General features: G+C 37.7%; 1 protein-coding gene across 4 annotated transcripts in view; it reads right to left on the bottom strand.

The window, feature by feature from the left end:
* Window positions 1-2411: 2411 nt before the first annotated feature.
* Window positions 2412-27754, bottom strand: part of LOC137004437 (solute carrier family 4 member 11-like) — a 43018-nt gene continuing 17675 nt past the window's right edge. For 2 of the 4 annotated variants that reach the window (XM_067364876.1, XM_067364789.1), the window contains exons 2-19: window positions 24001-24045; window positions 22016-22059; window positions 19761-19980; window positions 19520-19601; window positions 16684-16807; window positions 16300-16503; window positions 13916-14000; window positions 13682-13807; window positions 13396-13509; window positions 13179-13311; window positions 11271-11344; window positions 9789-10011; window positions 9511-9617; window positions 7462-7627; window positions 7067-7240; window positions 6780-6975; window positions 4390-4559; window positions 2412-3778 (exon numbers count right to left, since the gene is read on the bottom strand). In XM_067364876.1, the coding sequence (XP_067220977.1) occupies window positions 3712-3778; window positions 4390-4559; window positions 6780-6975; window positions 7067-7240; window positions 7462-7627; window positions 9511-9617; window positions 9789-10011; window positions 11271-11344; window positions 13179-13311; window positions 13396-13509; window positions 13682-13807; window positions 13916-14000; window positions 16300-16503; window positions 16684-16807; window positions 19520-19601; window positions 19761-19980; window positions 22016-22059; window positions 24001-24045 (2354 nt within the window). In that variant the 3' untranslated portion in view covers window positions 2412-3711. Of the gene's footprint in view, window positions 3779-4389; window positions 4560-6779; window positions 6976-7066; window positions 7241-7461; window positions 7628-9510; window positions 9618-9788; window positions 10012-11270; window positions 11345-13178; window positions 13312-13395; window positions 13510-13681; window positions 13808-13915; window positions 14001-16299; window positions 16504-16683; window positions 16808-19519; window positions 19602-19760; window positions 19981-22015; window positions 22060-22627; window positions 22727-24000; window positions 24046-27754 lie in introns of those variants that run through there. The other 2 variants (XM_067365040.1, XM_067364957.1) reach the window with 2 other exon arrangements.

The raw sequence follows: 27754 nt of genomic DNA, 5'->3' as shown, positions 1-27754 counted from the left end.
GAGTCTCATTATCTTAAGCTGACCCTGGCAAGCTTGATTGCTGAAAAGGGAGCATTTCTGTCCAAGCGATATTTTGAAAAAAAATATTAGACCATTCACAGCATTTGATAGCAATCATAAACATTAGTCTGGTGTGTATGACTCTTTTTGTCAAACAGGCACGCTATGTATAGTGGGCATCCATATGGGTTTTGCACAAAAGATTAACATGATTGTCGATGAGTTGAATCAACATAAATTGAACCACTAACCATTCAGAAACGACTAAAAGTTGTAACTTCTTCCTGAGTCTCTCCATCAGTGTCGACCATAGACTGTAAAAAAAGATGGACGACGCGCTTCCTTCCATTGTATTGAACTGAAGCCAAAATGGGCTGATGAATGGGCGCTGACACGTTACGCAATACGTCAAAAAAAAAAAAAAAAGTTTGGAGCCTGGGCATGCGCAGAAAGAATCGTCAGTTGAGCCGGAGGCGGAGTCGCGATATCAAACTTCCGCGTCATCATTCTAGTATTTTAAATAGACTATAAAAATTATACACAATTTAAAAGTGTACCTATAAAATAATAGGCTATTCTGTTTCTAGAGCAATAATATTTTTGAAACAGCAAATTCAGTAGATAAAATCAATATAATATGCCACTAGAAACAACTCTAAATTGTCAGAAACGGTCCTGCCATTTTAAATCAAGTTCAACTAACGTTACAGGAGATCGATTGCTGTAATTAGAGTAAGCTATCATTAGTTTTGTCCTGCTAATTATTATTTTATACCCATAAAAATAAGTAACTGCCAGATAACGATCACCTGCTTTTTCCCGACATGGTTAACATTAGGTGTGTTATCTTAACTAATAACATTTATTAATTAGCTTATAACGCCCACATTTAATGTTACAGAAAAAGGTTCGGTGATCCGTCAGATCCTGTAGGTCGGTTAGTACAGTTTACTGCTGAACAACTCATTTTGTTGGTGTTAATGACAAAGAAATCGAAAATTAACAGTTAGTTAATACATCTTCAATCTCCCCTCGAAGCTCCGACAGTTCTCCAGACAAGCTGTCAATCAACTTTGAATCATGACGACACGCCCCGTTTCTATAGCATCAAATTGCTAGTTAAAATCTAAATCATCACAAAAACGAACAATTGAATATATATCAATGTGATAACAACTACCTTAAATGACCAAAACCATCTTTCAGAAAGTTTTATTTGAAGCAGAATTTATTTTTAAGTTTTCACTGAATTCTCATTCGACTGCATTGAGAGGGCGGGGTTTATGACCTGTACTTCATCCAGCCTCCAGGGGGCGATCAAAGAGCCCGTGGCTCCACTTTCATGAGACACACCCGGTGTCGACGCGGTTTGAACAAACTGACAATCCTCATTTTGGCTGCTTTGTTAAAGCTCCGCCCTCTTCTGGAAAGGGGGCGGGAGCAGCATCTCATTTGCATTTAAAGGGACACACACAAAAACGGCGTATTTTTGCTCACACCCAAATAGGGGCAAATTTGACAAGCTATAATAAATGATCTGTGGGGGATTTTGAGCTGAAACTTCACAGACACATTCTGGAGACACCAGAGACTTGTGAAAAGGGGCATAATTGGTCCCCTTTAATTTCAGTCTGTGTTCAGTCACCCAAAGCTATTGTATGACTTCAGTATATGTGGAATATTGAAGTGCACAAGTTGTTTTACTTATGTGGTGTTCCTTCTCTCTCTCTCTCCAGAGCCTGACTCACTGTCTACTACCCTGCTGGGAGAAGAAAAACAGCACGAACCAGCATGAATTCCATTTGGTCCAGGCTGGTTTATGCTGGTTAGATCTGGTGGACCAGCGTAGTCATGCTAAAAAAAAAAAAAAAAAAAAATTCAAAAGAAATTATGGGAAAGAGCAGCTCTAACATTCCACAAAACATCTGTTCTAGTGTTTGACAGAAGAAAGAAAATAAAGCATTTGGAATGTCATGAAGGTGAGTAAATGAAGACAAACTGCAAGATCAATAGAAAGTTCACCTACACACCTGCTAATTATTAATCTCTCGACTTCCCCAATGCAAACAAACCTCATGGAAATTGCTTTAATCCTTAGTCAGGCTCACACAGGTGATTGCATCTCTGCGGTGCTGCTGGAGGCTTGTGTCTTAAGAGACCTGCCTTTGATTACATGTAAACAGCTCCTCATCAGTCTGCAGTACATGAGCCCTCTTGACTCCTCGGAGCTCACGCTCACCACTGGTGGGCTTTTATTCACATGTTGCTAGGATACACAACTTTCAGATGAATTACAATCATTGTGGCGCATGTGCCATTCTTAAAATCTGCCCTATAAAAACACACAATGGACAGAAAATGTAAAGTATAGATGCACTTTTAAAATGCTATCAAAGTTTTGGGAGGTTTAATGTAAATCAATAGCAAAACCATTTGTTTATTAATTTTATAGACAGTCATTATAAACATTAATATCACCAATCTGTACATTTATATAAGCTTTTGTGTGTTTTCCACAGATCGAGCAGCCTCAAATTGTATGCTTTTGAGTCAATCATAAGATTTGTCCATTACATCATATAAAATGGCATACATTTTAGACATTTATATATTAAAACGCAATTTATTTCTGTGAATTTTCAGCATCTTCAGTGTCACATGATCCTTCAGAAATCATTCTAATATGATGATTTGATGCTCAAGAAACATTTATGATTATTATCAATGTTAAATAGAGTTGTGCTGCTTCATATTTTTGTGGAAACTGATATTCTTTTCATTAATATTTGATGACTAGAAGATGTGTTTATTTGAAATAACATTATAAATGTATTTACTGACACTTTTGATCTATTAATGCATCCTTGCTGAATAAAAGTATTAATTTAAAACAAAAATGGTAGGGTGATTTGGACATGACAAAAATCATTTAGACTGAAAAAGCACAAGTCCTTATTGTAGGGAATGTAGCCCTCTGGTGCATGAATTATGCAACTAAATTTGGTAAAAATATATATATATTCTTCTTTACATCAAACCATCTTTTTTCCCGCAAAGTATTTTGAGAACAGTACACATTTCTCCATCGACAGAAAATAACAGTAAATAATCTGAGGTTGAAGCATCAAACTATTTTCATCAGCCATGTTGAATCATGTTCTTATAAATAATGAACAAACACAAAGACATATAAAGAGGGCAGACATATTGTATTACGAGTACGAGTCAAAGGTTGTGTTGGTGAGGATTTGATTTTAAAAATCTGTCAACCAGCATCAGAACTTTTTATAAAGTACTTTATAAAACCTGAACACGTTAGAGGATTGTAAGCTCTGAATGAAATGTGTTGAGATGTGTTTTGAAATGTGTTTGTTCTGCTGTATTGTTTGATCAAATATTTCTGTGTGCAGTTTCAGATAGCAATATAAAATAATAATATTGTTCACCGCATATCCCAGTGCCAGATGCATGCCGTGACTGAACAAAGAGACACTTGAGATTCATGGGAAGAGAAATAAGAGTTTATGATTCTACTAAATAAATAAAACTGGGCAGGGACCACTGTAGAAAGATTGGATTCATAGTAGATACTGAAGGCACATTTCACAGCCAGAAAACAGTTCTCTAACAAAAATACATATAGGACATGTACTTTCCCCCTGCACTTTAAAAGTGTTAATGTTTCTTAACAGTCCCTTTTCATTTTTTCTTCTACATGTGTTGAGAATCAATGATGTCCAAGTACTTTGCTTCAATGATCTTCGGCAACAAGTAGTTCCTGCAAAGAAAACACCTCATATAATGTTACGGTGAAAAAAACAAACAAATTTTTCTGTCGAAATACATGCAGAATGCCTTTGAACTCAAAATGTCACCAAGTGTGCATTGTCTGTCTAAATGTTACACACACAAATATATTAAAGGGGAACTATATTATGCAATATTATACTGAGGACATTTTGGTTAAATTTCGTTTTTGAAGGAAATGTCCTGATGAAAATCTGTAAAGTCTTAAGTACGTTTGCACCAATCATTTTGTGGCTGTGACTGTTAAAAATTCCTAGTTAAAAATTGAGCATAAACACCCTTTCTGACATTTTTGGTGCATGAGATTGTCCTGTTTTGTTGTTGTCGGTATCCCAGAGCATGAGCTCCTCTTCTAAAAATGGGAGCAGCAGCTCATTTGCATTTAAAGGGACACACTCAAAAACGCTTTTCACACACCCAGAAAGTGGCCATTTTAACATGCTATGATAAATGATCTGTGGGGTATCTTGAGCTGAAACTTCACATTTGCATCTTGTAAAAAAAAAAAAAAAAAAAAAAAGAGGCATAATAGGTCCCCTTTAAACAGCAGGCATGATCACTCCGATAAAGGATATGGCATACCTTACTGGGATGAGCATGATCATGAGTAAAGGGAAGATCATCTTCATGTAGGGCAGAGGGTACATCCCAAACGCACACAGGATGATCAGCTGAACAATCTGCAGGCCTGTGAAATAATGCACCTTCCTCTGCGGCACTCTGCGGATGTAGTGAGTGGGTGGATACGACGTCTTGGGAACAGAGATTGAGATTAGTATGAGAATGATCAGTGACAGATTTGTATTATTTATTTCATAGTAGTCAACTTATGATTTAATACACATTTTATGACCTAGGCATGATTTCCAGCAAAAAGCTATTTGTCAGTCCATGCTGAACACAAAACTGCTGCACAGCATGACACAAACACAAACTAAAGATTATCTGATGTTATGAGGAATAGAATTTTAAAACAATGAGATTTCACTGTGGCCAGTGTTTGATGCCTGATGTGTCTTGTTAGGATATATATATATAAAAAAATAATAAAAAAAAAAACAGATTTGCACTGTTTCACTCCAAAATACATCCCATATCTGTTGGTAATGGCATTTCATGTTGACTTTAAATGTGTAAATCTACCACATGGTAGAATGGCCTGGGACTCAAAAACAACATAGGATTTATACCGTTCAAAAACAGTCCCTCACTACACTAGCTGTATAGTGATTGATATTGATTTTCACTGTGGTTGTACATTTCAAAGACAGCACTATTAAATTATGCAATAAATGGAGTATCATTGATAATACTGAGTGAGAGACTTGGATTGAGATCAGCTTGTGTTTGATACCTGTATGGTTTTAAATAAACTAAGTTAATGGGGCGTGTTTTGCTTGTATTATGTGTATTTATTGACTTAAGTAACTTGACCTGTACTGGAGGGTGCTCTTAATATATAGTTACACTCATCTTCATGTAATCTAACAGTGAATTTAGCTGACAAAGTCAATATAGTGGAATAAAAACAATACCCAGGGCCCTATCATACACCCGGCGCAATGCAACAGCAGGCGCGACGCAAGTGTTTTTGCTAGTTTCAGCCTGACACAGTGTCATTTTCACGTCCAGCACCACGTTGTTTAAATAGCAAATGCACTCGCGCCCATCTGTTCACCCATCGACGTGCTGGTCTGAAAACGAGGTGTGTTCAGGTGCATTGTTGGCGTGTTGCTACTTTGAGGAAACTGAAAACAACTGCGCCATTAACCAACAAAAACCTGCTCTAAAGTCAATGGCGCAGTTTTTTTTTTTTTGTTATTTAAAGGGCGCGTTAGTAATATGTGCCTATAGACTGGTGCACAACACAATTGCTACACACACAGGGATGTGCAGCAGCACACAAACATGCCACATATTAAAAATAAAGGGATTACAATGTAAAAGATTACTATTGTGTACATCTACATGTAATAATGGACAGTCATTGCATGTATCTGAATGACTTATTTGCAGTAATGACGAATGAAATTGGCTAATTATTTGATCAATCGTGGAATTACACAAATGTATTTAAACTGACTTGTCAGGTTGAGGGTGTCTATATTCCTCCATGTAAATAGTGAATCCGCCATGGTGTGAGCGCAATTGACACAGACTGTTACGTAACAGTCGGGATCATTAATATGTACGCCCCCAATATTTGCATATGCCAGCCCATGTTCAAGGCGTTACACAAGGGCAGCCAGTATTAACGTCTGGATCTGTGCACAGCTGAATCATCAGACTAGGTAAGCAAGCAAGAACAATAGCGAAAAATGGCAGATGGAGCAATAATAACTGACATGATCCATGATATCATGATATTTTTAGTGATATTTGTAAATTGTCTTTCTAAATGTTTCGTTAGCATGTTGCTAATGTACTGTTAAATGTGGTTAAAGTTACCATCATTCCTTACTGTATTCACGGAGACAAGACTGTCGTTATTTTCATTTTTAAACACTTGCAGTCTGTATAATTCATAAACACAACTTCATTCTTTAAAAATCTCTTCAACAGTGTAGCATTAGCCGTTAGCCACGGATCACCATCAAACTCATTCAGAATCAAATGTAAACATCCAAATAAATACCATACTTACGCGATTAGACATGCTGAATGATGAACACTTCGTAATTTTGAGGGTTATATTAGCTGTGTGAACTTTGTTTATGCTGTTTAAGGCAAGCGCGAGCTCTTGGGGCGGGGAGCACGAGAATTTAAAGGGGCCGCAGCCTGAATCGGCGCATATTTAATGATTCCCCAAAATAGGCAGTTAAAAAAATTAATTAAAGTTGAGCTGAGAGCTGAAACTTCACAGACACATTCAGGGGACACCTTAGACTTATATTACATCTTTTAAAAAGACGTTCTATGGCACCTTTAAGAGACTAGGTACAACCCTTTTGGACCATGTGCCTGGTTCTCACTTGTTCTTTAAGCAGAAGGGCCATTCGGTCACACATCTGGTTTCCATCAATAGACGTAAGAGCGATGTACAGGAAGAGGCCATAGAGAACGGGTTTCGGTATCCACTGCAGAGGCACTGGCAGCAAAAACACTGACAAACCAATTAGGATGTTTGCAGCCAGCGACGTAAGTCGCGTCTCCTTCACGCTGACTATCCTGCAGGTACACACACAAGTCTTGTTAATCACACTCGCAAACTCATATGCATCATGCATGTTTAAACGTCATCTGTGAGTATTGCTATCACGTTTCATAGAGGTGGCCCCCCTCCACTCGCTGTTCCACCCGCGCCAGCTGACGCACATGCAGCGTGGAGTGTGGGAAAGCTGCGTGCATCCATGGTAACCCCAGCACCGACATCAGGATGTTGATAAACCCAGAGAGCATCAGGTCCCAGTGGTACGCCGTTCCCTTTAGCAGTCTGAAACACAAACACGCACACCAAAAGAGATCATATGCCGCCTCTCAGCGCCCCACGACTGTCTACGCTCAACTGACACTGTGAATGATGGCTCACTGATCTTGTAAACCAATGGAATGCTAGCAAACTGAAAAGAATGAAAACAAACTTTCAGTGTTTTACTGAGAGAGACATATATGACACTACTGATGGAAATGGGTTTTGATTTTCTGGATGGATACCTGTTCTCTGGGGCATTGGTGAGGGACACCACGATATTCTGGTCAATGAAGATGAGCAAGGCGAGGAGAAAGCCAAGACCGCATGCACTTAATACGTTCATCCCTGTCAGCTGATTAAAAGGCGCTACTTTGAATACAGTTCCATTCTGGTAGTTGAATACTGGAACTGTGAATCAACATATTGGAAGAATCAAATGGATAGTTCACCAAACTAATGAGCATTACTCTCTTTGCAACAGCTCAAAAAACACATTCAAACCTGTCACCTCAAAATGCATTATGAATGGTGTGATGTCAGTGGTAGATGATCATGATGCCCTGCTGCGACATGTCTTGAGGTGTCAGGTTTGAATCAAAGACTGTATAATACCCAAGACAGTTAACTTGCATTGCTATGAATGGGGAAATCCGCAATGTCTAACATGGCAGCTCCAGTAATGGAAGTAATCAAATCACCAATTGGTCAAGTCATTGCATCAATGCAGCTGCTGTATTGATGTTTCAGAGACTAATACACATGCATTGGTCAGACCAACCTGAAATATACCCATTTTAGCTATCTTTAGCTAAGAAACAACAGGTATAAGACAGTTTGCGTATTGTAAATTTGTTGCAGATTTGAAATAGGTTATTTAAATGCGAGTAAAGCCAATCTGGAAAACATAAATATTGGTGAGATGGCCATTTTGTATGATGTGAATCATATGAAAATGTGCAATTTTTGGAAAGAAAGGTCTACCCCTAAACCTAGCTGTCAGCGGGGCATATCCTTAACCCGTATAAGATCGTACCAATTGATACGAATTAGCCACCAATTCGCCAATTTTTAAAATAATTACAAATTTCCATGAGATTTTTGTTATGGCAAGCAGTTTTTGAGATTTCAATACTTAATTCAAGTATATAGGAGATTGTCTTGCATGCCCAAAATAGCTGCCTGGGAGGCATTACAAATACGGCCACCAAGTGAACTGACTTTGGGACTTTGGATGTTTGGTTAAGTGTGAAAGAGATCTGGGAGCTACAATTTAGGGGATGATTATCAATATATTATTTAAATTAAAAAAAACTTGGAGAATAGCACATTAGCCATATGGACTACTTTTATGTTTTTTGGAACTTGACAACCCCAATTTCCATACATTTTTTTGAGAAATATTTCTTTTTGTAAACATGTCATCAAGGTTTGATGACAAAATGTCATGTATAATGGAATATTTAAGTTCTGATGGGTTGAAAAATAATAAATTTTGCCTTCAATCAATTATGAAAACAATACAATAGACGTAAAACGATTATTTGGATACGCGGCTTTGGATACGCGTCTTAAAACATACACACAAAAATGTCGAAATGCAATTTTGGCAAGTATCCTCATAAACACAGTCTGTTATATCTTAAATGTATGTAAACAGTTGAGAAAGAAAACGCATGTGTAACAGTATATTGTATCCGTGCAGTTCTTAAAGTGACAGCAGCCTAATAAATCTGCTGCAGTCATTATTGTTAATAAAACAACAAAAGACAAAGATAAAATCAATCACTGCTCTTGACTGAATAACTTTCGTAGTTTTAATAAGGATATATTTAATGTATACAGCAGCGTTATTTTAAATTAGATTTTTTCAGTTTCTGTTGTGGTCTGCTACTTATCTGAATACCACTGTTAGTTAATTTTCCTGAAAAAATTGTTTATTTAGCACTGTTTATTTAATTTGTATTTTTTTTAATGTTCTATTTATTTGTTTGTAATTCATTTCTGACTGTTTACTTGTCTTCTGTAACTGTTTTGAGGACTTTTTACTTACATTAGTTAACCAAGTAATAGTTTTTGCTGAACTATCAGACTTTGATCATATCATCCGCCAACAATCGTGTTTCAATATTTATTTAAAATAATCATGATTATGATTTTTGCCACTATCAATCAGCCCTATTACATTCAGTATTATTACGGGATGAATTTCCAGTCTAATACTGATAACGATGATATAAGCAAAAAATACAACATGATCATTTGTAGGTGTTTGTTGTGACACGAAGGCTCACGCTGAATGTCAGTGAAGAGATAGGAGCCCACAAAGGAGAAGATGACCACAGAGATTGGCAATGCACAGTCTGACACCACCTCCCTGACTTTAGCATGCAGGAATGGGCTGGAAAAAAAAACAGAAACTAGAAAATGCAAAAACACTCACATCAGCAACTTTTTGTTTTTGTGAATATAAGTCTTTTTTTTTGTTTGTTTTGTTTAAATCAAGTAGGTTAGAACAGATGACCAAGCATTAGCAGCTAATGATGATTACAGTTAACCATCCTATGATTACCTTCTCTTGATGAGGAACAGGACATAGCCCAGCCACAATGTTCCCAGCATCAGCAGTAGGCAGAGAATAGGGCGCTCCCTGGTGCACAGAACCAGAGTTGCAGGCAGTGAGACGCCTCCGCTCTCTGTACCATTCACTGTCTGATGAAACTTTACACCCAGACGATGCAGATCCTCTGTGCTTCCATTGACTAGTATAAGGCCATGATAATATTTATGAAATACTGAGAGAAAACAGAGATATAGTGGTAAGCAATAGAATTGAGTGAGTGAATTAATACATTTTTTTCTAATTCAGATGTTAAAGCGGTCATAAATTGCATTGTTTTATTGTTTTATAATGTTTACTGTGGTGCACTTATAATGTTAGTATGCTTTTTACATCACAAATTGTCATCATTTAGAAATAAAAGTCATTTTTCCTACTCTGATTTGAACGCTCTGTTTTAAGGGGAGTGTCTTCTGTGGGACTTCAGTGTAAACGCCCACTGCTGTGATTGGCTGACATCTTTGCATATGAAATAGCTAAGTTTTACTCTCTCTAAAACTTTTAGCATGTTTTTACTGTTACAGCACTCAGGGTTAACTGATTGTGAAAAGTGTTGCATTACATTGTTGCATTAGATTTTGGCATGAAAGGTTGCAGTGAAGAACATTGTAGTCAATCACAGATATGTTGTTGAGCTCATGAAAGCAGTGATCTCGTCATTGCAACTCAATTTCTGCACACTAACGAATGCTTTCATCATAACTAACAGTGCAAACACGATGTAAGTAAGAGATTCGAGTTTTCGAGTCGCTGATAAACTCATGCTGTTTGATTGACAGCTCCAGTGATTGCAAAGGGAGCGTTCTTTAACCGATTTCTATATATAATTTAATCACTGTTTAAATAATAGATTATTTTCATCCTTCTAGAGTTGTCAAAAGTACCTGACATTTTAAAAATGTGACACTTTGAGCACTGTTTAGCAGATTCGAAAACACTTCTGATTGGCCAGAGTGTTCATGCGCTCATCAGATATGTCTGTGATTGGCTACAATGATCAATGCACAGGAGTGTTTGAAAGTGTTTTGAAAGCGGGAGCAGATAGACGTCTGCTTTCAATCGCTCCCTTGTGTATCTGGATAAGCGCTCGGTGAAGAGCGCCACTGATGACTATTTACAACACATTTGAAGCGTTGATCACTAAAGCAATCACAGACATATCCGATGAGCACATAAACACACGTTGTACAGGTTTTGAACGACATGAGGGTGAAGAAACGATGACAGAATGTTAATTTTTGGGTGAATTATCGCTTTAACGCATATAAATAATAATTTTCTGAAAATGTGAAAATACATAGACATGGTTATTCTCTTCCAATCTCACTGTCTTCCCTGTTAAATCTTCATTAGGGATTTATTTCTGAGATATTACAAGCCACGACACTGCTCTGGATTGAATAGTTCCAGCATCGTTCAGAGCTCTGAACTTACTGTTTATGGTGCCTTTCAAAGCGTCGCCCACAAAAGCAATGGAGATGAACAAAGCTATCACTTCTTCTGTGGAACTGAGAGGACACACAGGACAGGGTAAACAACTGATCTTCCCTTTTATCAAAACAACCGTGCACAAATCAAGACATAACAACTAAATTGAGGCACGCCACGAACAGAGATTACCACACACACGACAGGAGAGCACAGATCTATGATGTTTATGCAACAGAAAGAGGCCATAGCAGATTATATCAGAATGTAGTGTCTGCCTGAAGAGATTTTATGCATTAGTGAAAGAAAACTGTTGTTATATTATCTCAAGAAAATTAGTGAGGTGTTTGTTTGTGTAAAATTATCCACCACAATACTAGTGTTTGCCAGGGTTGCTACAGTGGGTGGATACTAGCTGGTTGGTACTAGCAATGTTCTCTATAATATTCTGAATTTGATATCGAAATGGCTTCTGACCCTCAGTCTATGGGACTTTCCCCATCTGCCAGGCTAAAAAAAATGTGAATCTGGTTGCTTAGACATGCTAAAGATGTGTCTTTCACATACTAAGGCCCTATTTACACCTGCTATTAAGATTTGTTTTGGTCAATTGGTTCACAAATAGATTCCCGTTTACACCTGGTGTTTTAATCTGTCACAGTATCATTTAGCTGCTCACAGCCGAAGAACAAGCACCACTCTTCAGCACAGTGGTTACCACAAAATTCAAAAACATTCCAGAAGATATTTTGAGAAACTCTTCTATATGTCCAACATATTGAACGCTACATGTAAAAAATGTCTGAAAAACACATAAAATAACACTTATTCTCCTAATGCAGTCCCCTGCAAAGCAAGTTACTGTATGTTAACAAAAATGATTCTTGTAGTCTCAACACAAATGGATTAAGTACATTTATGATAAAATATATTAGGTTGTGACAAAATGTTCAAAATTGTGTTGCATTAGCTCACTTTAATGTGTGTGCTTCTCAGGTTGGAAAATTATGGAAATTTGTTTCCGCCACTGAATAAAAAATAAAGTTAATTGCGACTTTATCTCACAATTCTGACTTTTTTTGTCATTGCGATACAAACTTGGAATTGCAATTTATAAAGTCAGAATTGCAAGATATAAACTCACAATTGCAAGTTATAAAATCAAAATTGCAAGATCTAAAGAAGCACTTGTGACAAATGAAGTCAGAATTGAGTAATATCAACTCACAATTGCAAGTTATAGTCAGAATTGTGAGATATAAAGTCAAAATTGTGACAAATAAAGTCAGAATTGCGAGATATAAACAAGTAATTGCAAGAAATAGTCTGAATTGTGAGATATAAACTCACAATTGCAAGTTATGAAGTCAAAATTGTGAGATATAAATAAGCAATTGCGAGAAATAGTCAGAATTGTGAGATATAAACTCACAATTGCAAGTTATAAAGTCAAAATTGTGACAAATAAAGCCAGAATTGCGAGATATAAACAAGTAATTGCAAGAAATAGTCAGAACCGTGAGATATAAACTCACAATTGCAAGTTATAAAGTCAAAATTGTGAGATATAAAGTCAAAATTGTGACAAATAGTCAGAACTGCGAGATATAAACACAATTGCAAGTTATGAAGTCAAAATTGGGACAAATAAAGTCAGAATTGCGAGATATAAACAAGTAATTGCAAGAAATAGAATTGTGAGATATAAACTCACAATTGCAAGTTATGAAGTCAAAATTGCAAGATAAAAATAAAGTCAGAATTGTGAGATAAAAAGTCCTATTTATCTTTTAAATAATATTATTTTGTGGCAGAAACAAGCTTCCATTGAAAATACAGAATTCAGTATAAATAATAATAATAATAAAAATATCACATCACTGGTAGATATACACATGGTACTACTCCACTGACCGTTTAAAGAGCTTCATAAACAGGCTGACATTGAAGATGCCTCCCAGTATGAGGAACAAACTGTTCCAAAGGCCAATGCAGGCATAAAATGCAGGGAAATCGAGGTCATAGTCATCACAGATGCCTCTGATCACTGCAGTACACAAACAAAGGAGAGAAAACAACTGTAGAGAGACTGTGCAGTTAACCTTCATTTCTTTATAGAGAGATACAGTACCGCTGATGAAGATGGCTAGAGGTGCTGTGGTGAGAGGGATGACCAGCGGAGACCCAGCACAAAGAGAGTAAATCACTCCTCCAATGCTCTGACCAATTATAGTCTTCTGTACATCTGCAGAAAGTCAAATAAACCATCAGGAACACATGATCACAGAACTGGAACTTCCTTCTGGTCAAGCTGGATTGGAACATGGTAGCTGGTGTGACCAAGATGGTCTACCAATGAAGTCCAGCTGCCAACTAATGACCATAAATGACTTAGTCATAGACTTTTGACTACAGACCTATCTCTCCTCGCGTGCTCTCGTCATTCAGAGAGCCAAACGCAATGGCCGGCAGCAGGATAGCGATGTAGAGGAAGATGGCCGTGGTGGTGTACTTCAGCAAAGATCTGTTAGAGCCCAGAATACCTGGATAGAAACCACACAGCAGCGAACACCTCAGCCTGAGCAACAGAGAGTTCTGTTATTTTTAGTAAAAGTGAAGTCAAGCACGGCCTTGGGGAAAATGAGACTCGCCATCTGTGAAGTCGGACAGGTACAATGGAAGCCTGCGGCACAGGTCTTCATAAATACCACAACCTGCTCGGAGGAAATCTTTTACCTGGGTATAAAAGGAGATTTGGAGGAGAAAAATATGTTGATTAATGTTTTTTTTTAATGTATAAACATAGAACTATGGAAGCTTGTTCCCACCATGAAATTAAAAATAAAGGTAATTGCGACTTTGTATCCCACAATTCTTACTTTTTTTCATCAGAATTGCGAGATATAAACTGACAATTGATTGTTACAATGTGTGTTTTTTTTCTCAGAATTGTGAGTTTATAACTCACAATTCTGAATTTATATCACAATACTGACTTTATTGCTTGCATTTGTGAGTTTATAACTTGCAATTCTGAGTTTATAACTTGCAATTCTGACTTTATAACTCAATTCTGACTTTATATCACACAATTCTGACTTTATATCACACAATTCTGACTTTATATCACACAATTCTGACTTTATATCACACAATTCTGACTTTATATCACACAATTCTGACTTTATAACTCACAATTCTGACTTCACAATTCTGACTTTATATCACACAATTCTGACTTTATAACTCACAATTCTGACTTTATATCACACAATTCTGACTTTATAACTCACAATTCTGACTTTATATCACACAATTCTGACTTTATAACTTGCAATTCTGACTTTAAATGTCACAATTCTGACTTTATAACTCACAATTCTGCCTTTATAACTCACAATTCTGACTTTATAACTCACAATTCTGACTTTATATCACACAATTCTGACTTTATAACTTGCAATTCTGACTTTAAATGTCACAATTCTGACTTTATAACTCACAATTCTGACTTTATATCTCACAATACTGACTTTATAACTCACAATTCTGACTTTATATCACAATACTGACTTTATATCTCACAATTCTGACTTTATAACTCACAATTCTGACTTTATATCTCACAATTCTGACTTTATAACTCACAATTCTGACTTTATATCTCACAATTCTGACTTTATATCTCACAATTCTGACTTTATATCACAATACTGACTTTATAACTCACAATTCTGACTTTATATCTCACAATTCTGACTTTATATCTCACAATTCTGACTTTATAACTCACAATTCTGACTTTATATCTCACAATTCTGACTTTATAACTCACAATTCTGACTTTATATCTCACAATTCTGACTTTATATCTCACAATTCTGACTTTATATCTCACAATTCTGACTTTATATCACACAATTCTGACTTTATAACTCACAATTCTGACTTTATAACTCAGAATTCTGACTTTATATCTCACATTTCTGACTTTATAACTCAATTCTGACTTTATATCACACAATTCTGACTTTATAACTCACAGTTCTGACTTTATATCACCTTATAGAACCAGAACCTTTGAAATAATTACATTATAGTGAATGTGTGAATAATCAGTCACAGAATGCAAACACAAATGCCCGTGAAACGTGAAAATGGAGTCATTTTTCAACAAAACCAAGCACTAGGAAGGTTCTTAACATTTAGAAAAATCACATTTGCAAGTTCAAGCAAAATATACTACAGTTACAGAAGTTGTTAAACATTTAATCTTTTTGACCGAGTGTGCTAAACATATTTAGTATAACAGCACTGGGATTTCTCACTGTTTGTATCAATCCACTTGTCTGTGTTCGCAACTATCCAGACCAGAATTTCTGGGCAGTGGAAGCATATGCCTTTGAAACAATCTAACTGACCCCAAACTTTTGAGCAGGAGTGTATTTTTAAATGATTAAAGTGTAAAATGAAAAATAAAATGAATTAAACAGAAATACATATATACATAGTTTTTGGTATATAAATTTGGTTTAATAAAAATATTTTTTACTCTAATGAACTGAATGTCAATTAAACAGATTATTTCAAGAACTGTCATATCTCTGAGCTGGAACGGACTGATCTTTAAAGGTAAACGTTTATGTTTATCAAACATGTCTAATAGCTCCCACTGCAAAAAACACTGGATTTGTGTCCCTAATGCTTTTCACCAAAGTGGACCACATTCGATGAATATTCGTTAATATTTTATGTGCTGTAGTAATTCATTACTTGGATGAGTCTTAGAAAAGCTCTTCAAATGAATCTGCAGTAAGGCTGTTGGGTAATAGGGTGTTCTGGGGGTGGTGGAGGGACATGCTTACATCAGTGTGGAGTAGTTTTATGTGGTCAAGGTTCAGCATAATGTGAAGGTGGACTGTACATGTGGGGAACGCACTTAATGACCCACAGAGAAAACTGAACATTGCGTTAACAGGCAGATAATTGGTTGGTGAAGCCATTAACATGACCCGAGCCTCTCTCGGCATCAGACCTTGAGTGGTTTGTTGCTGTGTGGGTCGGTCTGTTCCTCCACCGAGGGTTTCTGGATGACAGTGGAGAGCCGCTGCCTTTGAATCACCAGCTCCTGCTTGAAGTCCTCCTGGGTCTTAGTTTCCAGGAGTTTCTGCCTAAACGACATGTCTGAGAACAAGGTGGCAAATGTGCGACCGAGCTCTATGGCAGTCTTTGTACTTTTCTGCACAGTAAGAAAGAGGAAAAATAAAAGGAATCTTAAATTGCATATCATCTGAGATGAGAGAAGCAACTCTACAGATGTAAAAAAAAGTCTGAAGACTCCAAGTGTAAAAATGAACACGGCTGCAAATTAGTAGACATGATTGGAGGTTATGACTGGAAGGTGAAAGGAATGGCTTACCGTTCGAGGCGGTGCCAGGATGAGGATAACATAGCGGACTTCACAGCAGTTTACACCCCAGTTCTGCGGCCGCTCCAGACGGGTAATGCAAACACAGCGTCTCTGAAGACTCTTCACGTTACAGCTGAATATAGAAAGCCACACACTTTACATTAGCTGTATGTTTAAAGTGCCCCAATTATGCTTTTATTTACCTTTCATGCAGTGTGTAATATGGCTGTTTGTGAATGTAGTGTGAGTGAGTTATTGTCTCTCAAGAAAGAACTGATTCTGAACTGCCTGAAACAAATGGTCAGTAATTCCAGTCTTACTTCCAGATCGAACCTAAGTAGGGTGTAACACATTTGCATAATGCCAGCCTATGGTCTTCATTGGCTCCCTACGAACAACGTCTACTTTGACCCTTAAACACTGTAGTTATAGCTGAGACATTAAAGAGTTTGGTTCATGATCAACATGTCGAGAAGACTAATCTAGAACGCAAACGGAGACAAACTCGTTTAGAGGTCTTCAGAATCGCGTGGAAAGACAGCTCGTCCCGTTGTAGAAAGACTCTAAAAGCAGCCAGAGCCGAGCATCTCCGCAAACTCATAGAAAATAACAAAAACAATCACAGTTCTTGTTTAGTACAGTGGCAAGTAACAAATGAACAGACATCACCAGAACAAAACATTTCACTAAAGTTTAATAGTGATGACTTTATGGATTTCTTTACTGAGAAAATCGAAAGCATCAGAAATACAATTGTAAATATACAACCTTTGACAGAGTTTTATGATTCAAATATCGCCTCTCAAGAACAGGACAGGAAGAGCTAAATAAACGTATCACTGCGTCTAAACCAACAACATGTTTATTAGATCCAATACCCACTAAACTACTGAAAGAACTGTTACCTGTAGCAGAAGAGCCTCTTCTCAATATTATCAACTCGTCTGTATCTCTAGGTCACGTCCCACGACCGTTCAAGCTAGCAGTTATTAAGCCTCTCGTTAAGAAACCACAATTAGATCCAAATGTATTAGCAAATTACAGACCCATCTCAAATCTTCCATTTATGTCTAAAATACAAAAAAAAAAAGTGGTGTCGGTCCAATTATGCTCCTTCTTGCAAAAAAACGCTATGAAAAATTTCAGTCAGGATTCAGATCTCATCATAGCACAGAAACTGCGCTCGTTAAAATTACAAACGACTTACTTCTAGCTTCTGACCAGGGCTGTGTCTCAATACTAGTGTTACTTGATCTCAGTGCTGCGTTCGACACTATAGATCATAAAATACTCCTAGATCGACTACAAAATTACACTGGTATTCAGGGACAGGCATTACGGTGGTTTAGGTCATGCCTATCAGACCGTCACAATTTTGTTTATATAAACGGGGAAAAATCTAAGATAACGATAGTAAACTATGGAGTGCCGCAAGGATCAGTGTTAGGCCCTCTGCTATTTTCAATCTACATGCTGCCACTCGGCAATATTATAAGAAAACATGGAATTAGTTTCCACTGCTATGCCAATGATACTCAGTTATATATTTCAACACATTCAGATGAAATCTCTAAATTATCCAATATGACAGAGTGTGTTAAAGAAGTAAAACATTGGATGACTAGTAATGTTCTTCTATTAAATTCAGATAAGACTGAAGTATTATTTATTGGGCCAAAAACCTGTACACAGAATCTCTCAGACTACAATCTGCGTTTAGAGGGATGTTCTGTTACTCCATCCTCCACAGTTAAAGACCTAGGTGTTATATTAGACAGCAACTTGTCCTTTGAAAATCATATTTCATATGTTACAAAAACAGCCTTCTTCCACCTCAGAAACATTGCTAAAATACGGAATATGTTATCTGTTTCTGATGCAGAAAAGTTAGTTCATGCTTTCATGACGTCTCGACTAGATTACTGTAATGCATTATTAGCTGGTTGTCCTGCTTCCTCAATAAATAAGCTACAATTAGTACAAAATGCAGCTGCTAGAGTTCTTACCAGGTCAAGAAAATATGATCATATAACACCAATCTTATCATCTCTACACTGGTTACCTATTAAGATCCGTATTGATTATAAAGTATTGCTAATGACCTATAAGGCTCTAAATGGTTTAGCTCCTTAACTGATCTTCTATCACCCTACAATCCTTCACGCTCTTTAAGATCACAAAACTTCTTGTACCTAGGATATCTAAGTCCACTAAAGGAGGGAGAGCATTTTCACATTTGGCTCCGAAACTCTGGAATAGCCTTCCTGATAATGTTCGGGGCTCAGTCTCGCTCACCCAGTTTAAATCTAGATTAAAGACGCATCTCTTCAGCCAAGCGTTCACATAATGCATTTCATATCAGATCAATTGCACGTATCTTTGCTTAATGTTATGAACAGCAGCTACGCTAATTATCCTCCATTTGCTTTTCTGTTTTGCCTCGGGACACCATGCACATTCCCAAATTTCTATATATCCTAATTATTGTTGATGTATTTCATTGCTTCTACCTTAAAATTAAATGCTAAAAGTATTTGTAAATTGATTGTACAAATTATTACATTTGCTAACTGCATTGTAATTTTGACATGCATTCTCTGTAAAGCTGCTTTGAAATGATATGTATTGTGAAAAGCGCTATACAAATAAATGTGAATTGAATTGAACTTTCCATGCACTTCCAAAGGTAAATACGGTAAAACCAACGCCATCATTACTGTTCGTAGGAAGCCTCCAGAGCAGATATGGTAAAAACATACTGGTGGACACTAAATATGGTTATGTTTAAAACCATATGCATACATATTTTAAAGCACTTCTTTATTAATGTTAAAGTGTTACATACAGCACACAGAGCCAGGACTGCTGGTAGCGAACTCCAGTGGCTGTCGCCGTCACACCCTGAATGGTCTCGGTCAAAAGGTGAACTTGAAAAGACAGAAAGAGAGAGAAAATGTAAAACCCATTCCCTGTTGTTAAGGACAGTGGGTCTTCCATTAACCACAATCTCAGAGGGGTTTCCCTGGATTTCTGGATTGCTAGACTAGATGACCTGTGGCACGTGGGGCGAGGAGCCCGCTGCTCACCATTGGCATCCTGTCCTCCGGCATCTGTGAACAGAGCACTCATGACCTCCTCCGCATTGCAGCTGCCCTGCCCGTCCGTGGCCACATGGTAGAGCATTCTGCGCAGCACTTCATCCAGGGAGGCCGCCTTCTCGTCCAGCAGGATGCTGACCTGAGCCAAGAACCCATCCAGATCCCGGTGAGCCCTCACCTCCTCCTGGAAATTCATCAGCTTCACATACTGAAAGAAGAAAGAGCAGTTTAAAATGGGTTGTTTGGCATTGAAGCCACAAATTATCCTTTACATTCATTTATTTTTTTAATAAATCAATTAAACCAGTTAACAAAGCATTTGCATTATGCATTTGGTAATGCTTTTATTCAAAGACATGCCATTGAAGCACAGTAGTGCATTTTGGTAATGCTTTATCATAAGATCTCATTTGTTAACATTACTTAATGTATTAACTAACATCAATGAGCAATACATTTGCTACAGTGTTTATTAATCTTTGTTAATGTTAGTTAATAAAAATGCATGTTCATGTAAGCTCACAGTGCATTAATATTAACAAATGCAACTTTTGATTTTAATAATGAATTAGTAAATGTTGAAATTAACTAAGATTAATAAATGTTATAGAACTAATGTTATTGTAAAGTGCATTTGTATGTTTGTAAAATTACTAAATAGTTATTTTATTTAGTTTAAGTACTAATGAGGGATTCTGAATCAGTGAATCAAATTTTGAATAAAATCGAAGCAATTCAATTTTGTTTGCAGCTTTAATGCAAAGCTATAAATATGTGCAGATCTGGGTGTTAGCGAACAGTATTACAACATTATATTATAGTAAGGTAAAAAAAAAAATGGTTTAAAAATTATGATTAATTTTAAAATAATTATTTTTCTAATTTATAATATTTTTCACCAAAACTGCATTTTTTTTTTGTTAAAAAATACAGTAAAAACAGTAAAATTGTGAAGTATTTTTATAATTTAAAATAATGGTTTTTAGGTATGCACTGATATGAAAATTTTGGCCGATACCGGTAACCGATAATTCTTTATATTTGAAAGCCGATAACTGATATATTGGCCGATAAATCTAAATCAAAATTAAAGCAATTCAAAATTATAAATAGCGGATAGTGCTCATCTGAAGTGTCTCAGCTGAAGGAAATCCATCCATTATTTACTGGCTTTGATATATCGGCCAAAGGTTCTTATCGGGTTGATAATGATAGCATTAAAAAGCTAGGGATCCACCGATATGATCATTATGGCTGATACCGATAATTCTCTATATTTGAAAGCTGATAACCGATATATTGGCAGATAAATCTAAATCAAACTTTTTATATAATTTTTGAGAGCCTGATAACAAAAACAAAGTCTCACCATTAAAACCATGTCCCAAACACACAATTATAATGATGTTATATTCTATCATTATAATATTATGTAGCCTATATGACAGATTTGCTCTGCACATGTTGTACATACAGTAACTGTATTTTCCTTTTTGAAGTGATTTCAATCATATTTCAAGCAATTCAAAACCATCATGGCGGATAGTGTCTCAGCTGAAGGAAATCCATCCAATATTTATCGGCTTTAATATATCGGCCAAATTTTCTTATCGAGCCGATAACGATAACAATAAAAATGAACATATATCGGCCGATATCAATATTATGGCTAATATATCCTGCATCCATAATGGTTTTCTAATGGTGTGATCAAAGCTAGGGATGCACCGATATGAACATTTGGCCAATACTGAGAACCGATAATTCTTTATATTTTGAAAGCCGATAACCGATAAATCAAATCAAATTTTTCTGATTAAGCCTGACAAAAGTCTAACCACTGAAGTGTCACAGGTGAAGGAAATAATTATTTATCGGCTTTAATATATCAGCAAAATTTTCTTATCTGGCCGATAACGGCAATATTAAAAATGAACATATATCGGCCGATACCGATATGGTGGCCGATATATATCGTGCATCCCTAATCAAAGCTGAATTTTCAGCATCATTACTCCAGTCTTCAGTGTCACATGATCCTTCAGAAATCATTCTAATATGCTGATTTGGATTAATTTTTCCAAAATTTTGAAATTAGTGCACATTTAGTGAATTCCAACAATTTAGATCATAAAAAAGAAAAAAATGCTCATTAAGATTAAGCTGTGAGCCTTCCTAGCCATAAACATATCAATTAAACAACAGATTTAAATTATAAAACAGCTTTAGTAAGAATGGCTTACTCTTCTTGATGTATGTAGAAGGCCAAATCCTGAAACATCAGTGTCTATTCATAGGTAGAAAGGAGAGAAGAAGGGAAAAAATAATAAATTGTTAAAACCCTTGTGCTGTTACATGGATGTATGAGTTTGAAGGACAGACCACTGAGCCAGGCCTCCCAGAAGATATGTTTTCCTTCATTATCTTGAACCCTCTGTATTATGTCTCCCTGGTTATAAATAGTCAAAGAGTCTTCAAGTCTGCAGAAGTGCATTGTGGTCCCTGAACCCTGACACCGCAGTCACTTATGAATAAGACCTGGCACAGCCTGCTTCCCCAATGCTGCAAACACATCAGCCAAAACATGAAAACAATACTGATTGTTTTTAAGGCGGAAAGTGAACACAGAGAATTTTTGATGGGTGTTCACAATGTGGAGGAGGTAGAGCCGCTGCTGACGGCTGATACTACTGGGATCCGTCTATACCTCAGGCTACAATCACAATGATTTTTTGAGATTTTAGAAGTAGTCTCAAAGAGAATCTCATCTAACCCACCCACACACCCACGAACATCATGTCTGAACCGCACCACACAGATCTAAACAAACGCTCAGATGCATCACACGCTCTGACCTGAGATGGTCGTCTGAATGGGCGTCTCATAGTGACTGCTGTCTGTCGGGATCGCGAGTGTGTCTTGTTCCCTCTGGCTCTCTTCTCTGCAGTCCTCTGTTTCGGCGTCTCGCAGCTCTGAGACATCAACATGTCACAATAGAGCTCCTTAAGTAGGCCTTTCTTAGCTTTAAGATGATTATTATAATCTCATTTCCCTGCCTAACTCAGTCTGACGTGACCTTTTACATGAAATATAGCACATTGCATTTTGTATAGAAGCTGAGGTGTTCACTTCTTATTCAATGAATCATGCTCATTTTCATCTCAAGCATAGAGATTTTTATTTATTTAACGCTATTTATGGTATGTGACTGCAGATCCATCGCCCTCAAAAATATATGCACCATCTGTTAAAGCTACAGAATACTAATAAAAACCTGCCCAAAACCAGGCACATGGAGCAATATAACCATAGCCACCCCAATAAATACCTTCTTTGCATGTAAGAGTATAATCATGACATGAGGTAAACTACATGATATTCTGTGGAATAAACTCTGAGTTTGTGCAGGCTGCAGCTGTTTGTTTTATAGTTGGGGTGATACGCTGTTAAGTCTGTTTACTCACAGTCTACGGTTTTGATGGTATTTACTCAATGTGATATGGTGATTTTGAGCAGGTTGTTTTTTATATACACTACCCTCCTAAAGTTTGGAAACGCCCTAGAAAAGTAGGGTTTTGAACAATATTGGCATGAATCCTTTTTCATTTGTGATAATTTTGCACTGATAAGGGACAACACAAACTACGAAAACATATTTTATTGCATAAACTGTTTATACATAGACAAAAATTAAATTTTCGATTCATCAAAATATCCAGCATTAGCAGCTATCTGACCTAAACTGGGTTCTGATTGGTTCGTTGTATTCTAAACTTAATTGGCAATCAATTGTTGAAGCTATTAAGGTGTGCTGACCCAAACATCTTTTACAAACCTGGGCCAAGTTTAAACCAGTAACCAGCATCACAGCTGGGGCATGTCTGATTTTGACATGTATATATTGCCATTATTATGTAATCAAAATGAAAATTATTATTGCTGGTCTTCAATGGTAATGTCAATTCACTGTAATGTATTTGCACCAAAAAATGATAAGGATTTATGCTGATATCATCCAAAACCACACTTTGCCAGGGGTGTTTCCAAACTTTTGGAGGGCAGTGTATATAAAATTTTGCTTATATGATCAAGACATGCTCTTACAGTATTTAACACATCAGACCACCCCAATCTCACCTTCAGCCCTCCTCAACCTGTTTTGTACACCAAATTTTATTTGGAAAAGATGCAGAGGAACAGATAAAGAATTATAATGTTTAGTTCTCACCCGTCCCTTGGAAAAGGTGGCCATTTATTGTCTGCCCAGATGTGTCTGTGGAGGAAACAGATCTCAATTGTGCGTTCATCTTCATACAAGATGGATGGATGGATGGATGGATGGATGGAGGAATGGATGGGTGGATGGATGGATGGATGGATGGATAAATGGGTGGGTGGGTGGATGGATGGATGGATGGATAAATGGGTGGGTGGATGGATGGATGGATGGATAAATGAATGGGTGGATGGATGGATGGGTGGGTGGATGGATAGAATGGATGGATGGGTGGATGGATAAATGGGTGGCTGGATGGATGATGGATAGATGGATGGATGGATGGATGGATGGATGGATGGATGGATGGATGGATGGATGGATGGATGGATAAATGGGTGGGTGGGTGGATGGATGGATAGATGGATGGATGGATGGATGGATGGATGGATGGATGGATGGATGGATGGATGGATAAATGGGTGGGTGGATGGATGGATTGGTGGATAATTGGGTGGGTGGATGGATGATGGATGGATGGATGGATGGATGGATGGATGGATGGATAAATGGGTGGGTGGGTGGATGGATGGATAGATGGATGGATGGATGGATGGATGGATGGATGGATGGATGGATGGATAAATGGGTGGGTGGGTGGATGGATGGATAGGTGGATAAATGGGTGGGTGGATGGATGATGGATAGATGGATGGATGGATGGATGGATGGATGGATGGATGGATGGATGGATAAATGGGTGGGTGGGTGGATGGATGGATAGGTGGATAAATGGGTGGGTGGATGGATGATGGATGGATGGATGGATGGGTGGATGGATGGATGGATAAATGGGTGGGTGGATGGATGGATGGATAAATGGGTGGGTGGATGGATGGATGGATGGATGGGTGGATAGATAAATGAATGGGTGGATGGATGGATGGATGGATGGATGGATGGATGGATGGATGGATGGATGGGTTGATGGATTGAGGGGTGTATAAATGGGTGGATGATGGATGGATGGATGGATAGAATGGATGTATGGATGATGGATGGATGGATGGATGGATGGATGGATGGATAAAAGGCTGGATGGATGGATGGATGGATGGATGGATAAATGGGTGGATGGATGGATGGATGGATAAATGGGTGGGTGGGTGGATGGATGGATGGATGGATGGGTGGATAGATAAATGAATGGGTGGATGGATGGATGGATGGGTTGATGGATTGAGGGGTGTTTAAATGGGTGGATGATGGATGGATGGATGGATGGATAGAATGGATGTATGGATGATGGATGGATGGATGGATGGATGGATAAAAGGGTGGATGGATGGATGGATGGATGGGTGGATGGATGGATGGATGGATAAATGGGTGGGTTGGTGGATGGATGGATGGGTTGATGGATTGAGGGGTGTATAAATGGGTGGATGATGGATGGATGGATGGATAGAATGGATGGATGGATGGATGGATAAAAGTACTGTCAAGAATATGTCCAGGTCATTATTTTCCCCAAAATCAAAAGAGAGATTTTTTTTGCCTAAACATGGAGCAGAAATTATGATTAACTTTCTTTCCTATTGGGATACAAGTGAAACGGCTTCTCAAATGAGAAAAAAATGTAGCGTGGGATTTTGTCCATCGGGAAGTGATTGGATCGTTGTAATTTGCTAATTACTCATGCAAGTTTGCAGTACTTAGTGAATTAAAGATTGGAAAAATACATGATTTTTAAAAAAATAATGACATACACAAATGAATCATTTATAATGAACTGCAATATTCCATAAAAAAAAATAAGAATCCTTAATTTTTGATTTGATGTTGACTAAGCCTATTTATAGAAAATAACAATTAAGCCCAGTTCTCATTACTATATTGATTAAAATCTGTAATTTAAAAATTAAAATATGTGGCATGGACTCCTCTAGACCCCTGAAGGTGTGCATCTGTAGATGTTAGCAGCAGATCCTTAAAGTCCTGTAAGTTGCAAGGTGGATCCTCCATGGATCGGACTTGTTTGTTCAGCACATCCCACAGATGCTCAATTGGATTGAGATCTAGGGAATTTAGAGGCCAACACCTCAAACTCATTGTTGTGCTCCTCAAACCATTCCTGAACCATTTTTGCTTTGTAGCAGGGCACATTATCCAGCCACCAGGGAATACTGTTTCCATGAAAGGGTGTACATGGTCTGCTTAGGTAGGTGGTACGTGTCAAAGTAACATCCACATGCATGGCAGGACCCAAGGTTTCCCAGCAGAACATTGCCCAAAGCATCACACTGCCTCCGCCGGCTTGCCTTCTTCCCATAGTGCATCCTGGTGCCATGTGTTCCCCAGGTAAGAGACGCACACGCACCCGACCATCCACGTGATGTAAAAGAAAACATGATTCATCAGACCAGGCCACCTTCTTCCATTGCTCCGTGGTCCAGTTCTGATGGACAGAGATCAGCATGGTCACCCTGACTGATCTGCAGCTATTCAGCTCCATACGTGTGTATCCAGACACCTTTCTATCAGAACCAGCATTAACTTTAATTTGAGCTACAGGAGCTCGTCTGTTGGATCGGATCACACGGGTCAGCCTCCGCTGAGTCTTGTCCGCCCATGAGCCTGTCTCCGCTTCACCACTGTTCCTTTCTTGGAGCACCTTTGATAGATACTGACCACTGCAGACCGGGAACACCCCACAAGAGCTGCAGTTTTGGAGATGCTCTGACCCATTGTCTAACCATCACAATTAGTTCCTTGACAAACTCGCTCAATATATATTGCGTTATTTTCTGTGACTGCAGAGTGCAGATGCTGTGGATAGAGCTTAAGTTGTGTTGAGCACAGAACATTGCTTTAAGGGATCTATTAGTGTGTACGTCCAGCCATTACAGGATTCGTGTGGCCTGAGGGCTGATGGGGTCCTGAATAGAAATGACAGTCTTTCCTCTAATCCCAAGTGTCACATGACCAGACTGTACAGCAAACCAATCCACATGGGAGGAATTTCCATTCTCAGACACACTCTCAAAAGATTTTGCAGTAGACATCATTTTTTATTTATTATTTAGCAAGCGTTCCCGTAGGACCAAATGATATTTTCTGACAAAGATATAACTGAATCAATTTGTTCAAGCCAGCAGGGTTGCAAGAGCAGCGATCTGCCCTTAAGCGCTACAGTGTTTTGAGGACCATATACTGTTGTAACAAAGCAAGTTGTCTGCTAAATTAAAGATGGTGGAGATGATGGTGGAGCTGCGTTCATTGGAGATAGCAACACAATGTGCTAAGAATATCCCTGATATGATTTTTTTTTTTTTTTTGTGCAAAAAAAATTACCTTTTTATCCCATCCACCCTGAAGAAAATACGTGGCCCTAAGCCTTCCATGCATGACGCTATCAGCGCTGGTGTAAATTGGATGAATTTCAAAGATGGGAAATTTCCATTAAATCCCAGTCTCTTTGATGGGCTGGAATAAGTGTGTGCAGCTGAGGTTAGGGTGAGAGTGAGGATCCTGAATTTATAATAGTGACTCATGACTGCTCTTCACTCTTGCCCCTCTTCAGTGTCATAATAAGGCTCATTTACAACTTTTCATTTATTGATCATACCGACTCTAGAAGCAGTTGCATTGAATTTTCCCTTTGAAACACAAGTGAAGTGATTAAAACACTGAAAAGTCCCTGTAATGTTGATATCAGCACTCAATGCCGAGCAGCTAATCAAATTCGACTCCATCTCCGACAAAT

The sequence above is a fragment of the Chanodichthys erythropterus genome, chromosome 1, assembly GCF_024489055.1.
Source record: "Chanodichthys erythropterus isolate Z2021 chromosome 1, ASM2448905v1, whole genome shotgun sequence".
NCBI classification, from domain to species: domain Eukaryota; kingdom Metazoa; phylum Chordata; class Actinopteri; order Cypriniformes; family Xenocyprididae; genus Chanodichthys; species Chanodichthys erythropterus.
The sequence above is the reverse complement of the archived record's forward strand: the minus strand, read 5'-3'. Positions and strand labels throughout refer to the sequence as shown.